The following is a 13468-nucleotide window of genomic DNA, read 5'->3' on the forward strand; positions in this document are numbered from 1 at the left end:
CTCGCGCTTGAGGAAAAAGTCTGTAAACCCGTGACTGGGGACAAAATGACACGACTATAAATGCATTACAACTCATGTCATTCATGACGTATTACAATACTTAAAAAACGCGTTAGTTAATTTGTGAAACATAGTGACTCGAAATCGCCTTTTTATTTTTTATATGTTGTTCCTTTACTTGTAAAAAAAGTAATAACAAATTCGTTAACAATATTTGGGTAAAGGCCAGCAGGCTTATCTCGTTACGTTCCAAGCCTAATTTGAAGGTATTACCCTTTATCTATTCAATGAAACATATGTAGACACATTAGTGTGTTAACAACTGAGATCTAGCCCTTCTGAAGCTGCTTTTTGACCAACGATAACGGCTGCCGTATCATTAGTACACCGAAAAGCCATTGCAGACTCGCCGAACTTGTCGATCAATGATGCAAGCAGAGCAGACTAGACAAACAACTAGCCTGCAGTGAGGTTCGAACTCACGACCTGCAGTGAGGTTCGAACTCACGACCTGCAGTGAGGTTCGAACTCACGACGTCAAGCCGGGACCGTCGCTCTACCAACTGAGCTATGCAGACTCAGAGAGAAGCGAGTGGAGAAACAACCATAGGCCAATGCTTGCTCAATCTGTTAAATATGGTACTGTGGATCGCCTTCAAAATGAAGTTGCTTGTACTAACAGATTGAGCACGCATTGGCGTATGGTTGTTTCTCGCCTTGACCGGAGGTCGTGAGTTTGAACCTCACTGCAGGCTAGTTGTTTTTCTAGTCTGCTCTGCTTGCATCATTGATCGACAGATTCGGCGAGTCTGCAATGGCTTTACGGTATACCTTTATCTATTATTTGACATCGGGCGGACTCTGTAAAGTCTTAACCAAAACTCTTTCACAGTCTTGTAAACGTACTGGTGTACAGCGCCATGGATGCGAAGTTCCGAAAGTCCGTTCGCAGCCTTTTCGTGTCTCGCAGCAAGAAGGTACCAAAACGGTTGCGTCATCGGCCAACAAGTCTGGAGAAACACACAAGAGCAATAAAGCCACCGATAAGCAATCTGCCACTCAAACAAGTATGGAGAGTCATCACCAGGTCGACATTCCTTAAACGAATTCGCTTTTGATCAAGCTTTTTTTATAAATACATGTTTTGGATCTTTTTGCAAAACGTTTATGATTCCTGACTAACGGTTGCCAGCGACTGGTAAGAAACTGATCCTTAATCACTTCTAAACATGGCGGGACTTGCATGGTTACTACTGCAAGAACGGAACGCATTATTGTAAAACCCAAAAAATGATTAAGATAACCGAACGAAATTTCAATGTTGTACATGTTTTTTCTCATACAAACCAAATGGAAAATCTTGTATGCTGTGCTATTGATGTTTTTTTTTTGTTTTTTTTTTCGTAGTTTAGTGTTTAAGTTTGGCGTGTATACACCAGTATTAAACTTTTTTTATATTCAATTAAAAATATTTTGTAAAAAAAGTGTTCTAAAAAATGTGTTTGGTGTTTTTGTCTATATGCATGTTGTAGGCTACTTTGCAGTTTTTTAGTTAAACATTTGTTTCGATTAGTAGTGATGTAATCATGTTATAAAATTTATTCAAAAATATGAATGGTTGATATTCACGTTCAGACATCAACAGTTTGTAATTATAATTTCCGACCATAAACCTTAAACAGTAACCCGAAATCACCAAGACTCGTACGCTAAACAATTCTAATTAATATACAAAGTATCACTAATTGATCTTATGCTAGTCTCGTGTTGATGCTGTGGTAATAAGTCTAAATTAGAAAGAGGAACATTTTTAACTAATTTGTTGTTTCTAATTTACATAATATATTTTTTAATAATTTTAAAGCAGCAAAATAAACCAAATGGTCTCAGTACAAGCTTGTATGGCAATTATTGTTGCAAAGCCGCAACTTGTGCACACTTATGATATTTCAACCATTTATTGATTAATTCCAGTAAATTGCCATCTAATTGTCATTCTGCACCACGGGCTAATTTTGCGATGCATGATTGATAAACTGACACCATGATGTGTGGCATGTACGTCGTGAGGAGGTTCCAAGAGATTTCCTGTCTTGTTTCACCAAGACGCTGTTAAACCTTTTATAGTGAACTGACTAGATAACCGTTCTATTATGCATTATCGTTAATCCTTTCGCTGCTGTGTTCGCATTTATGGCGACGGATGGACAAATAAACAGTTGTCTGCATAAGAATTACAGATTCGGTGAAAACTTTCTCTGTGAGAACTTTACAGTTCATAATGTATAAAAAAAAGCTATTAAAGATTGCGTTTGTTAGTAAGTAAAACTAAATTGATTAGTAAATTGGTTTTTATTATCCATAGCACGTCCTATCATGCATGCGATAATATTTCTTTTTGAAGGAAACAAAATGTCTTTCGTTTTGTATTGCATGTGGTAAAACGCGTGCTAGTAATTTAGCGTTGTCCCCTACATGAAACCCGCTAAAAGAGGAAATACCAATGTATCGAAATCAAACACAAATATTTCACCGTCTTGGTTTAGGTTTCACACTAAAGTTAACGGTTGTACAAGAGGTGGTTTCGCCACAGGCGTCTGACAACAAGTTTTCGCTTTGGTCTAAAAAGTATCGCATTAACTGTATAGGTCGATGGACTGTTTCTGTTTTAGGCGTTTTTCCTATTTTATGGCGTCATTGCCGTCACTATTTTATGACGTCATTACCGTCACTATTTTCATTGCGTCTTTGTTTTGGAAATACTAAAGTTAAAATTCTAGACCACCCTTGGTGGATTTCTGCACACCTCCCTGCTGCAGTTCTACCTCAAGCGTTTTGCCAACTCATAGCATTACTATAGTTGCAACAATTGAATGTGACGAAGTTTGTATTGGTATCGGTGATCATGACTTCACGAAGAATAACAGATAATTCAGCTTTAAAAACGATAAAACAAAAACCGAACATGCATAGATGTTTAAATGCAAAATTACCCCTTTTTTGAAACAATTTAACTAATTTAGTTATTTTCAATTAAAAGGGGGCAGGAAGACTTGCACTCCAGTAAGATTAATACATGAGTGACATATTTTAATACAAGAGTGATATACTTTTATTTCTGTTGATGTTTGGTGTAATTTTCATCTATGGAATTGTAACTTTATTTTTTTCCTCCTGTTCCTTTCGACTTGACGCGCTGTATGGTGTATACAGAGTCCAGTATAGTCAATCTTTTTGTAGTTTGCCTTCATCCATTACCGTTAATATCCCAACGTGCTTAATACCAAGTGAATCTAGGTTCTCCTTCCACTAGTTGTTTTATTAAAATGAAGCAATCTTTTGACACAGACACAAAAAAATGTGGCTGTACTTTTTCTCCAAGACTATTTGTCTGATTAGGAAACCTATACTAGGCACCAGTTAATGTTGAACTCGCCATAATATAAGTATATGGTAATCAAAAAGTTAGAACGGAAACAACTTTTATATATAAGGTGAGATATATCTCGTTATCCCCGACCAAACGCAATCGCCCATTCTAGAAAATAATGCCGGAAAACGGGTTTCATGACACATCAGTAACCTAAAGCTTTAAAAAGAAAAATACATTGCAAGTTTTTTGAAAATACATTGAAGGTTTTTGTACGAAATTGTTACGTATTTTAATCTTAACTTTTGAGTCAACGCTACCTACAACTCGAGAAACGCCAATATATCAAGCAATGTACATTTTTTGTCTGTACTCAATGCTTCACGTCCGCTTCTACTGTATATCTAAATTAAAGTTTTCATTTTAAAACAAATACATATAGTCGCATTTTTTTCGCGCTTCGCGCGACGTTTTGTGGCTTTCTTTTAATTCGACTTAAATTCCACATCTTTCAACAACTCCAAACGTAATAACAAGTTCGTTAGAATATTTGTTTTATACTGTCAGAGTATGACGTCATATTGCATGTATTTTAGATCATATTTTTGATCCGGCCGGCCACAACATTTTAGGTTTTTCATCCGGCCCGCGGCAATAAATAATTGCCCACCACTGATCTAGATAGATGCAGTAGTTTATTTACAAAAACATAGCCTTCCAATAATCTGGTTTTCAAGGTAGGCTAATATTTTTTAGAAGTTTTTTTGCCCCATGAACCTTTCAGCCGTATGCATAATATAATGTGCAAACTACCTAGTCTACGTAGTCGGCGTTGCTTAGAAAAACAAAACGTAAAGTCACGCTTAGAAACGGAAGTAACGCACGTACATCGGACGTGGTGAACATTAGTTATCTTCAACTAGCGGCACACGTATTGGTAATGTTATTAATAGCTTGTTAACTCACGAAGAAGCTATACTTAATACATGTATTCGGTTCCTAATATTTTCTCTATACTCAGTGAACACTTAAAGAGCTGTAAACTTAGTAAGAAGTGGTTTCAGTAAATACATTTACGAATGCTTTGCTATGTTATTTAAGTGGTTTTTTTCCACCACAGAATTATTGTAAAGGCAGATTATATTGATGAAAAAAAACTATATTATATCATCAGTTATCTGGCAAATAAGTAAAGGACACATCTGTTTCTCAGTTTTGTAGTTCAGTCAAACCATAGCATTATATCAGTTCTATTGGAACTAATAAAAAGTGGTATAATAATACGAAAATACCTTAACCTTGATAATAGCATTTAAAATAAATATATTCTTAAAATAAACACAGATATTCAGTCATAGTCTAAAATAGGGATGTTCAACCTGCGGCCCGCCTGATATTTACGTGCGGCCCACCACTAATTCGCACTTTCAGTAGCCTTTATTAAAAACAGTTGTTTCGACTATCATCAAAACGTGAAGATCGCGCAGTATTTGATGTAGGCATAATCTTGTGTTTTTATAATCGAGTCTAATGTCGCATTTCAACCTCCATCGAACACGTTGTGCACCCATCATTGCTAAGCCAGATGTGTGTTTTTCTGAATGTGTGTTTTTCAGGACTGTTTTAAGGAAATATGTCAGCCCAAACACGTGAAAACTTAAATTTTCGCATATTTGCGCTAAGTTAACTGTCGAAGAGCGGGTGTTTATAAGTTGGGTTGTTTTATGACGTCACGAAATGACGCAACTTATGACGTCACTCCTTTAATTTGAGAGGTTTTGCAGCCCATCGAAAAAGTGGCAATGCGGCCCATTTCTGCTAAAAGGTTGGACATCCCATCAACGTGAAGATGTATTATCACATGGCATTTTTTTAAACCATGTATTTCTGTTGGACGAATTAAATGACATCCCTATGAATGGATAGCTGAATACCCACCTTGTTTAGTTACTCGTAAATAGGTTAAATAGTCCAGCAGACTGTAAAGTTGGAGCTAAACTCAGGACTTCAGATTTGGGTCTCAAATAAGTCGGGCTCGTTTTTAATTAACCGAAACCGCACGCCTGGTCTATATGCTATTCTATGATTAACAGTAAATCCATTAAATCAGTGACTCTCAAACTTGGGATTGCATTGTGCTGATGCAATAAACGTGTTTGTGACGTCACTATTAGGCTTGTTTTTCAATCGGGATTATTTGTCTAATGAAGGGGTTGCGGTGTCGGTGCGGCCCGGACAACCTATTACAACGCAGCATTTTAACTTGCACAAAATTTGTTAGGTAACAGTTTACTAAAAGCTTTTTTGAGGTCAACAATTTTGCAAACTATGTTACTTAGTGTGCACAGTGAACCACCAACATCACGTAGTCAAGTAGGTTAACAACAAGTATTGAATAATTGTTCGGTTAACTAATAATAGTAAAATGATAACAACGCATATAGTCGCGTTTGGGTTTCTTGTGGCCCATTTAGCCTGCCCAGCTCTTTCGCAACGCCTAGCAACCACAACTGTTATATCCCAAACCAACTCGGATGTTAGGATACCAACAACACATGTAATTTTAAGATCAACTGTGTTTCCATCAATCGCGACAATCGAAAACATAACTACAAGAACTCTTCCGCGATCATTTGCTCCAACGACTGCAGAACCGAGCACCATAACGTTGCCGACTCCTACAAGTACGACAGATGTTCCTCCACAAGGTTTCATTCCACCTTTTTTTCTACAAACTGAAACGACAACCAGATACCAGAGCAATAGCGATGAACCTTTCATTGTTCCGGTAAAACATATTCTCGTAACGATGAATCTAAGCGATCAGTCAAACTCCAGCCTTAAGACATCAGGAAATACGACGTCATCTGTTGCGCTGTTTGGTTTGCCAGCCTTTTGCAGTTACTCTGCTGTGGAAACTTGTTCCAATATTCCTTTGAAGCAGTGCAACGACTGTACTATGGTGGGAGCTGGGTTTTTTGTGCTTTTTCTAGTAGTACTTGGAGTTGCTATTATCTGTAGCAATGCAATCATAATTATGCTATTCGTAAGCGGAAAATCCACTTTTACTGGAACTTATGGAAAAATTAAGGTGTCTTTGGCATTTGCTGACATGCTTACAGGTAATCATATTTTTAGTATCCTTTAAAGGCGTATAATAAGAACGTGACTTCCAATAACAACAAATTTTTAACGCGTTTTAAAGGTTTACTGGTGTTCTGTGTGGCTATTCCCAACTTCAGCAAAACGATAAACTCGACCCCTGAGGAACTTCTTAAAAGCACGCTAGCATCAGTAGGATCACCAGAAGCGAGCGTTGGAGGTGTATTCTTCATCTTACTAACCACTTCGTCGCTTTATCACCTTGTTTTGCTGGCGCAACAACGCTTATATGCTGTCAAGTGGCCGATCAAATACAAACAGCAGAAAGCAAAAGCGGTTTACATCGGTACAGCCATCGTCTGGGCGCTGGCTCTCATTTGTGCTGTAGTACCACGTGAGTATTTAAGATTACAGTTTCTGTCCATAATCGTTTTGGCGTTAAAACCATGTTAATATTTTTGTTCCCCTTCATTTATTATTGCCTTGGTTATTTTCACAAAACTTTAAAAAATGTTATTGTTGTAAATTGTTATCTTGCAGTGTTTTTTCCAAACGACTTCAGCTTCACCTACCAGCATCTAATTTTTCTCTTTAGCTTAACACTCAGTGACGTCACGAGTAGAGCAGTTGGACCTCTTATAGGCGTGGTGGTTGTCGTCTACCTTGTTCCATATTTGATAATGGTAAGGACAACAAAACATTGACAATCTATTGAAAACCCACAGTTTGACAAATCGTTTAGTTTGGCTAGCAACTTAGCTATTTCATTTGTTTCACAAAAGTTGTCACAACTTTTAGAGGGAGCACTTATCGATTCCATGCATTCGCTTTTTAGAGCGGTTTTACTCTGGCGAGCGCAGTTTATATTCGGAGGTACATGCAGAAGGGATCGGAGATGAGGTCTAGTGACGCGGGAAAAAAAGAAGTAATGGTGTTCAGGACCATGGCGATCATGCAGCTAGGATTCACAATTACCATGAGTAAGTTTGTATTTGTATTTTTCGTTTTTCTATTTAACGTGTGAGGCTTTGGTAAGCACTAAATTTTAGTCGTAATGCAATTTTTCTTTTTTCGCTAATGCAATGAATAAACTGTTGCCATTACCATGTCGCTTTTAAAACATATCTATTATAATAATCACCTTTATTCCAGTCCCTCTGCTGGTGATAATATCCACATCGTACTCAGGAGTCTTCACCCCATACACAATATCGGCTCCGTACATCGTATGCTTTTATTTGTCGATGTCAAACAGGTACATATAGCATTGAAATCGTTGTTTTTGTTTTTGCTTATCATATGGAGCGTATAGTTTTACCAAACGGTAAAATAGATAAGCCATTTTAATATTAAACCATGTTTGGAACGATAAAGATCTTATTATTTGCATTTGCATAGATATTTTACATATATTTTAAAAACAAAAACATTTATTTATATATTTGCCGGGACTGTTAAATTGGACTCTTGCACCATTACTGTGTAATGATGATATAATTAAGTTATATATTCTATCTGCCTGACGCAAGCCTGAAAAATTTCCAAGTATTTTAGAACATCTTCTAATGTAACGTGACAGGAACGGCTCAAAAAAAAATTGCGTAACGATAGAGGCGCTGCGTCATTGTTTTCATGGCTTTCGTTTTACGGTTTGAAGGCATGATTGCGTCTGTAAACCCGGTACTGGGGACAAAGTGACATGACTGTAAATACATTACGACACACGTCATTCATGACGTATTACAATACTTGAAGGAACGCGTTAGTTAATATGTGAAACATAGTGACTCCAAATCGCCTTTTTGTTTTTTTTATATGTTGCTCCTTGACTTGTAAAAAAAAGTAATTACGCAGTTATTAACAATATTTGTCTTACTACATTCGCCACCGTTCATTCACAAAAGTGGGGCGAATCTGTTTATACTGTAGCTTTTGTTGCGCCCCCGCCGCGACCTGCGCACTGGGGTCTGACCCCGGACCCCATACAGTTGCCCGGCGGGACGCAAACGCGCGAGTTCTTGTTGTTTGCAAAGGTTTCTGGTCAGATATGCTACCTGTCATAACCACAACTAAAATTCCAATCAAAAGTATATTGTTACAACGACGGGATTAAAAGGTTACATGTCAAGTTTGAAACGAGGCGAACTGAAGCAGGAAAACTCAGGAATTTTACACACAACAATACGGAAAACTTTGCATCATCAAATATGATATTATGTAACTGAAGAACATATTTGGCAAACGAAAGCTGAAACGCGTAATCTAAAGCCCTATTTAAAAATTCGTAAGATAACTTAATATTAATATGAACTCTAAGATTTGGCTTATGGCAATTAATTAATTTGGGTGTTTAAGTGTTGATAAACACGTAACAGCTTTGTTTGGGTAAAGGCAAGGCTTTGTTCACTACGTTCCAAGGCTAATTCCATGTCGAATAAGACTATTCAATTCTACTATGTGTCGTGCAATTGATTTATAAGTGTTACAATTACTAATCAAATGAAACCACAAAACGCACCAAACTGCACTTCAAATAGTTAGAAGTTTTTATCCAATATTTGCCATTAGGTGGAAGTATTAACCACGTAAAAATGTTTAACAGCCTTGTAAACGTACTGGTGTACAGCGCCATGGATGCGAAGTTCCGAAAGTCCGTTCGCAGTCTTTTCGTGTCTCGCAGCAAGAAACAATCCAAAGCTGTTGCGTCATCGGCCAGCAAGTCTCGACAAACATACAAAAGCAACGCATCCAGTGAAAAGCAATCTGCCACTCAAACAAGTATGGCGAGTCATCACCAGGTCGATAGTGTGTAAACTAATTCGCTTATAATCAGGATTTGTTTATAAATATACGTTTTTGATCTTTTTGCAAAACGTTTATGATTCCTGACGGTTGCCAGCGACTGGTGAGAAACTGATCAGTTATCACTTCCAAGCATGGCGAGATTTTTTTCAGTGCAGGAATAAAATGCATTTTTGAAGAACCAAAACAAACGACTAAGATAACAAAACAAAAATTTCGAAAAAATATGAATTTGTACAAGTCTATGTTTTTCCTCACAAAAAACATGACCATAACATTGTATGCTATGCTATTCACGGTGTTTTGCTTTTTCATTCGCCATCTGTCGTTTAATTTTGACTTGCATACATTGTATTAACTTTTTTTATATTCAACTGTAAGTAATCAAAAAAATTGTTTTTAAATTTTTGTTTGAAGTTTTTCTCTGTTTGGCGTAGTAGGCTATCTTAGGCTATCAGTTTTTTAATTGAACTCTTGTTTCGATTAGTAGTGAAGTGGTGTAATCATGTTATGTATGCTTTTTAAAATCATTAAATGCTTTTCTTTCACGTTAAGACATCAACATTTCGTAATTTTAATTTCTGTTCAAAGGCCTTAAAACAGCAACCTGAACTCATCAAAGACTCATGTAGCTAAACATTGCTAATTAATATACCAAGTATTACATAATTGTCTTATGCTAGTCTCGTGTTGATGTTGTGGTAATAAGTCTAAATTAGAAAAGGGGATATTTTGAACTAAATTGTTTTTTTTAATTTGCGTAATATTGAAAAATAAATTTAAAAGCAGCAAAATACACCAAAATGTTTCAGTACAAGCCTATGTGGCAATTAGTGTTGCAAATCCGCAACATGTGCACACTTGTTTTATTTCTACTGGTAACTGATTGAAGTAAATTTCAATTTGTTATTCTGCACCCCGGGCTAACTATGCGATGCTTGATTGATAAACTGACACCGTCCTGTGTGTGGCATGTACGTCGTGAGGAGGTTTCCAAACTATTTCCTGTATTTTTACCAAGTCGCGGCGTGCTCTTTTAGAGTGATTAGACTCAATAGACGTCTTGTGGTTTTTCGTTGATCGCTTATTGTGTTCTCATTTGTGGATGCGAATGAACAAATAAACAGTTTTCTGCAGAAGTGAAAAAAAATATTAAAAAGTGATAAATATGATTTTGATGCTTTCTGCGAGAATTTTACATCGTCATCAAGTTTGTTTGTAAGTAAAACTTAATTGGATGATCAATTTGTTTTTGTTATCCATAGTAGGACATTTCGTGTATGAGGTAATATTTATTTTTTAAGAAGAAAATAATTTCGTTTTGTTTTCCATTTGTTCAAAAGCGTTCTCGTAATTTAGCGTAGGCCCGTGCATGAAACTTTTCCACTCATAGTACAAATATGAATGTACCAAAATCAAACACAAATAATTTGCCGTCCTGGTTTAGGTTTCACACTAAAGTTAACGGTTGTATGAGGAAGCGGTTTCGCAACAGGCGCCGTGACATGAGTGTTCGCTTTTGCCTTAAAACTATTGCTTTAACTGTATACGTTAATTGACTGTTTCTGTTTAGAGGTTTTTCCTGTTTTATTAAGTCTATATCGTCACTATTTTTATGATGTCATTATTTTGGAAATTTCTAAAGTTGAAAATTCGAGATCCCCCTTGTTTGACTTCTGGATATTACCCTGCTGCAGTCCAAGCTCCAACGTTTTGCCAACTCATGGTACTACTGTAGTTGCAACAATTAAATGTGACGCATTTTTATGGGTAGGTCATGCGATCATGAGTTTACGAAGAATACCAGATGATTCAGCTTTAAACATGACAAAAAACAAAACAAACAAACATGCATCGATATTTAAATGCGAAATTACGGCATCCTTTTTTTCAAACAATTTTATTTATTTAGTTATTTTTAATTGGGGACGAGAAAACTTACAATCCAGTAAACATTAATATATCAGAGAAATTTCAACACTTCAAAGTCTTGACTTGATGCCTTAAATTTCACTGATAAAACTTATTTACTGTCCATGTTATATTTAAAAAAATAGTTTTGAAGTTGTAAACCTTTTGACCTAAAATATTTATTTCAAATCAACCTAAACAAAAGGGTTTAATTTATATTGGCTTCCTCTAAAGAAATCTTTTTTTTAGCGTTTTAATCTGTATATCTATCGTGGTAATTTTAGTGTAAGCCTATGTAAGACTCGTCCGGACAAAACAAATGTACAAAAGTTAGGCCGATCGTCGTATTTTACGTATGAATTCATAATGATAGATTACAATTGATCAAGGAAACCCACATGTGGTAAATAGGTAAGACATTTTTTTACGGTGGGCCAGTAAAAACGCGACCTATAGGAGCCTATAACTTCCAACGTTACATCATACCAATTTCATAAAACACACCAATTTGCACAGCGCTAAACTTTTATTGTACATTCCAGCCCAATCACGACACTTGCAAAGGATTTGGTCTTAGCTTGACCATAGCCGCACTCAACGCAACGAGATGGAAACTTATTGCACTTAAAACAACACAACGCAAGCTATAATAACGCACGGGAATCGGGTTGTGCGCCTACATATCAATTCAACCAAGCGTATTTACACTTCACTTACTGCATTTAAGAACTTTAATGGAATTCCGTTCGGCCTAGCGCTGCGCGTTTTTTGAAATGCATGATTATGTGATATAAGATTTCTATTTGTACAGAAACGGTTCCGCTCCGCTGCACGAGATGAGCGATGCGAAACGCGGGTCGTAGTCCGTGTTCGGTCATGGTCGTTGCCGGGTCAAGCAGGGGGGGGGGGGGCACAAGTAACGAATAAAACAGACGAAAACATACTTTGTGAGTAATGCACATGTCATAAAACAACAACGCGTATAAGCTACTCTTCTCTGGACTCTGCTACAGTGAACCACACGCACAAGGCACAACACAGGACACAAAAATATCGCTAAACGTGCAAATTACGTCTTTGGCTATTCGGGTGGAACAGGGCGTTTAAATAAGCTACTCGCTACTAAAAGGTATAAAAAGTTGTGCGTCGCACTGTCAGCAAGTAAAAGTATTTCCAGTAATTGATCAAAAATGTAATTAAACCTCTATAAGCGTTTTAAGAATGAGTTTACCAATTCCTGGAAAGTCAAACGTTGCAGCTCGGATAAAAAGACGAAGTACAGTTTTGTTCGCAGGCCAAATCTTTTCCGAGGTTGCTGACAGTGGAAGACGCGGGCATTTACTCATGGTCGGGATTCGGGTTTCAATCGGTCGCCATTAGGTGAGTTATGTAGAGGAGGGTGATAAAAAATTAGGGGCTGCCTAACTCTCAATCACGCTCTCAGGGGCGTACTGGTTCTTGTGTGCCGCAAGTGGGTCGTACTCGCAGTACGCGCATGCGCACGAAACGATGTACGGCATGACGTGTGTTGACCTTGAGCCGTCCGGACAGGTCAAGGTCACGTTGCGGGTTTTGAGGTCGTCCGGCTTGCAGCAGTGACAGTTGGTCTGTTAACAATTATTTGGCATTTTAGTCAAAGTCAACCTGTTTTGAAAATTAGGAATTGTTAATCAATAAGAAAAAAATGTATGTCCTAATAAATCAAGTTGAGTGAGCCATGCATAAATTGCAAATGTGAGCTCCAATGAATATACCAAAGCCAAATAGGTCTACCAAATCGACAGCATCTCAATGAAGAAGTTTCGATACTTATAGTACTATACTGTACTTGTATCACTATACAACTGTTCCGACTGTTAAAGTATGTATTGATACGTTTTCGTGAAAATGATGTCGATTTTCACGACGTATTTGACTTTGGTATTCGTATTCAAGCTCAAATTAGAGACACGTGCACAGTGTACTCAACTTGATTTATTAAATCATGAGATTTTTTCTTTATTACTTAACAATTCCCAATAATTACATTTCACAAACCACCTTAGTTTATACATATCACTTTATTCAACTCAACCACAATGTTACAAACCTGAACAAAGGGCGGTTCGGACATCAAGGTCACGTTGGACTTGCATTGACCTTAACAAGCGGTGAGGGGTACCTCTCCGTCGCTCACGCATTCCCCGACCTGAACCACGCTGTTCAAAACCACAGGTGAGCAGTTCGATTCCGGGCGTTTCACTGTGAATATTGAGAATACGATAAACATTTACGAATAAATAA

General features: G+C 37.2%; 1 protein-coding gene across 1 annotated transcript; it reads left to right on the plus strand.

The window, feature by feature from the left end:
• Positions 1-7315: 7315 nt before the first annotated feature.
• On the plus strand, positions 7316-9401 carry LOC146169241 (uncharacterized). Its single transcript, XM_083390822.1, has 3 exons — positions 7316-7452; positions 7625-7727; positions 9075-9401. The coding sequence occupies exons 1-3, from the start codon at positions 7350-7352 to the stop codon at positions 9283-9285; spliced, it is 417 nt and encodes a 138-aa protein (XP_083246948.1). The 5' UTR covers positions 7316-7349; the 3' UTR covers positions 9286-9401.
• Positions 9402-13468: the final 4067 nt, after the last annotated feature.

Source organism: Ascidiella aspersa, chromosome 1 (assembly GCF_963924565.1).
Source record: "Ascidiella aspersa chromosome 1, kaAscAspe10.2, whole genome shotgun sequence".
Taxonomy (NCBI): Eukaryota; Metazoa; Chordata; class Ascidiacea; order Phlebobranchia; family Ascidiidae; genus Ascidiella; species Ascidiella aspersa.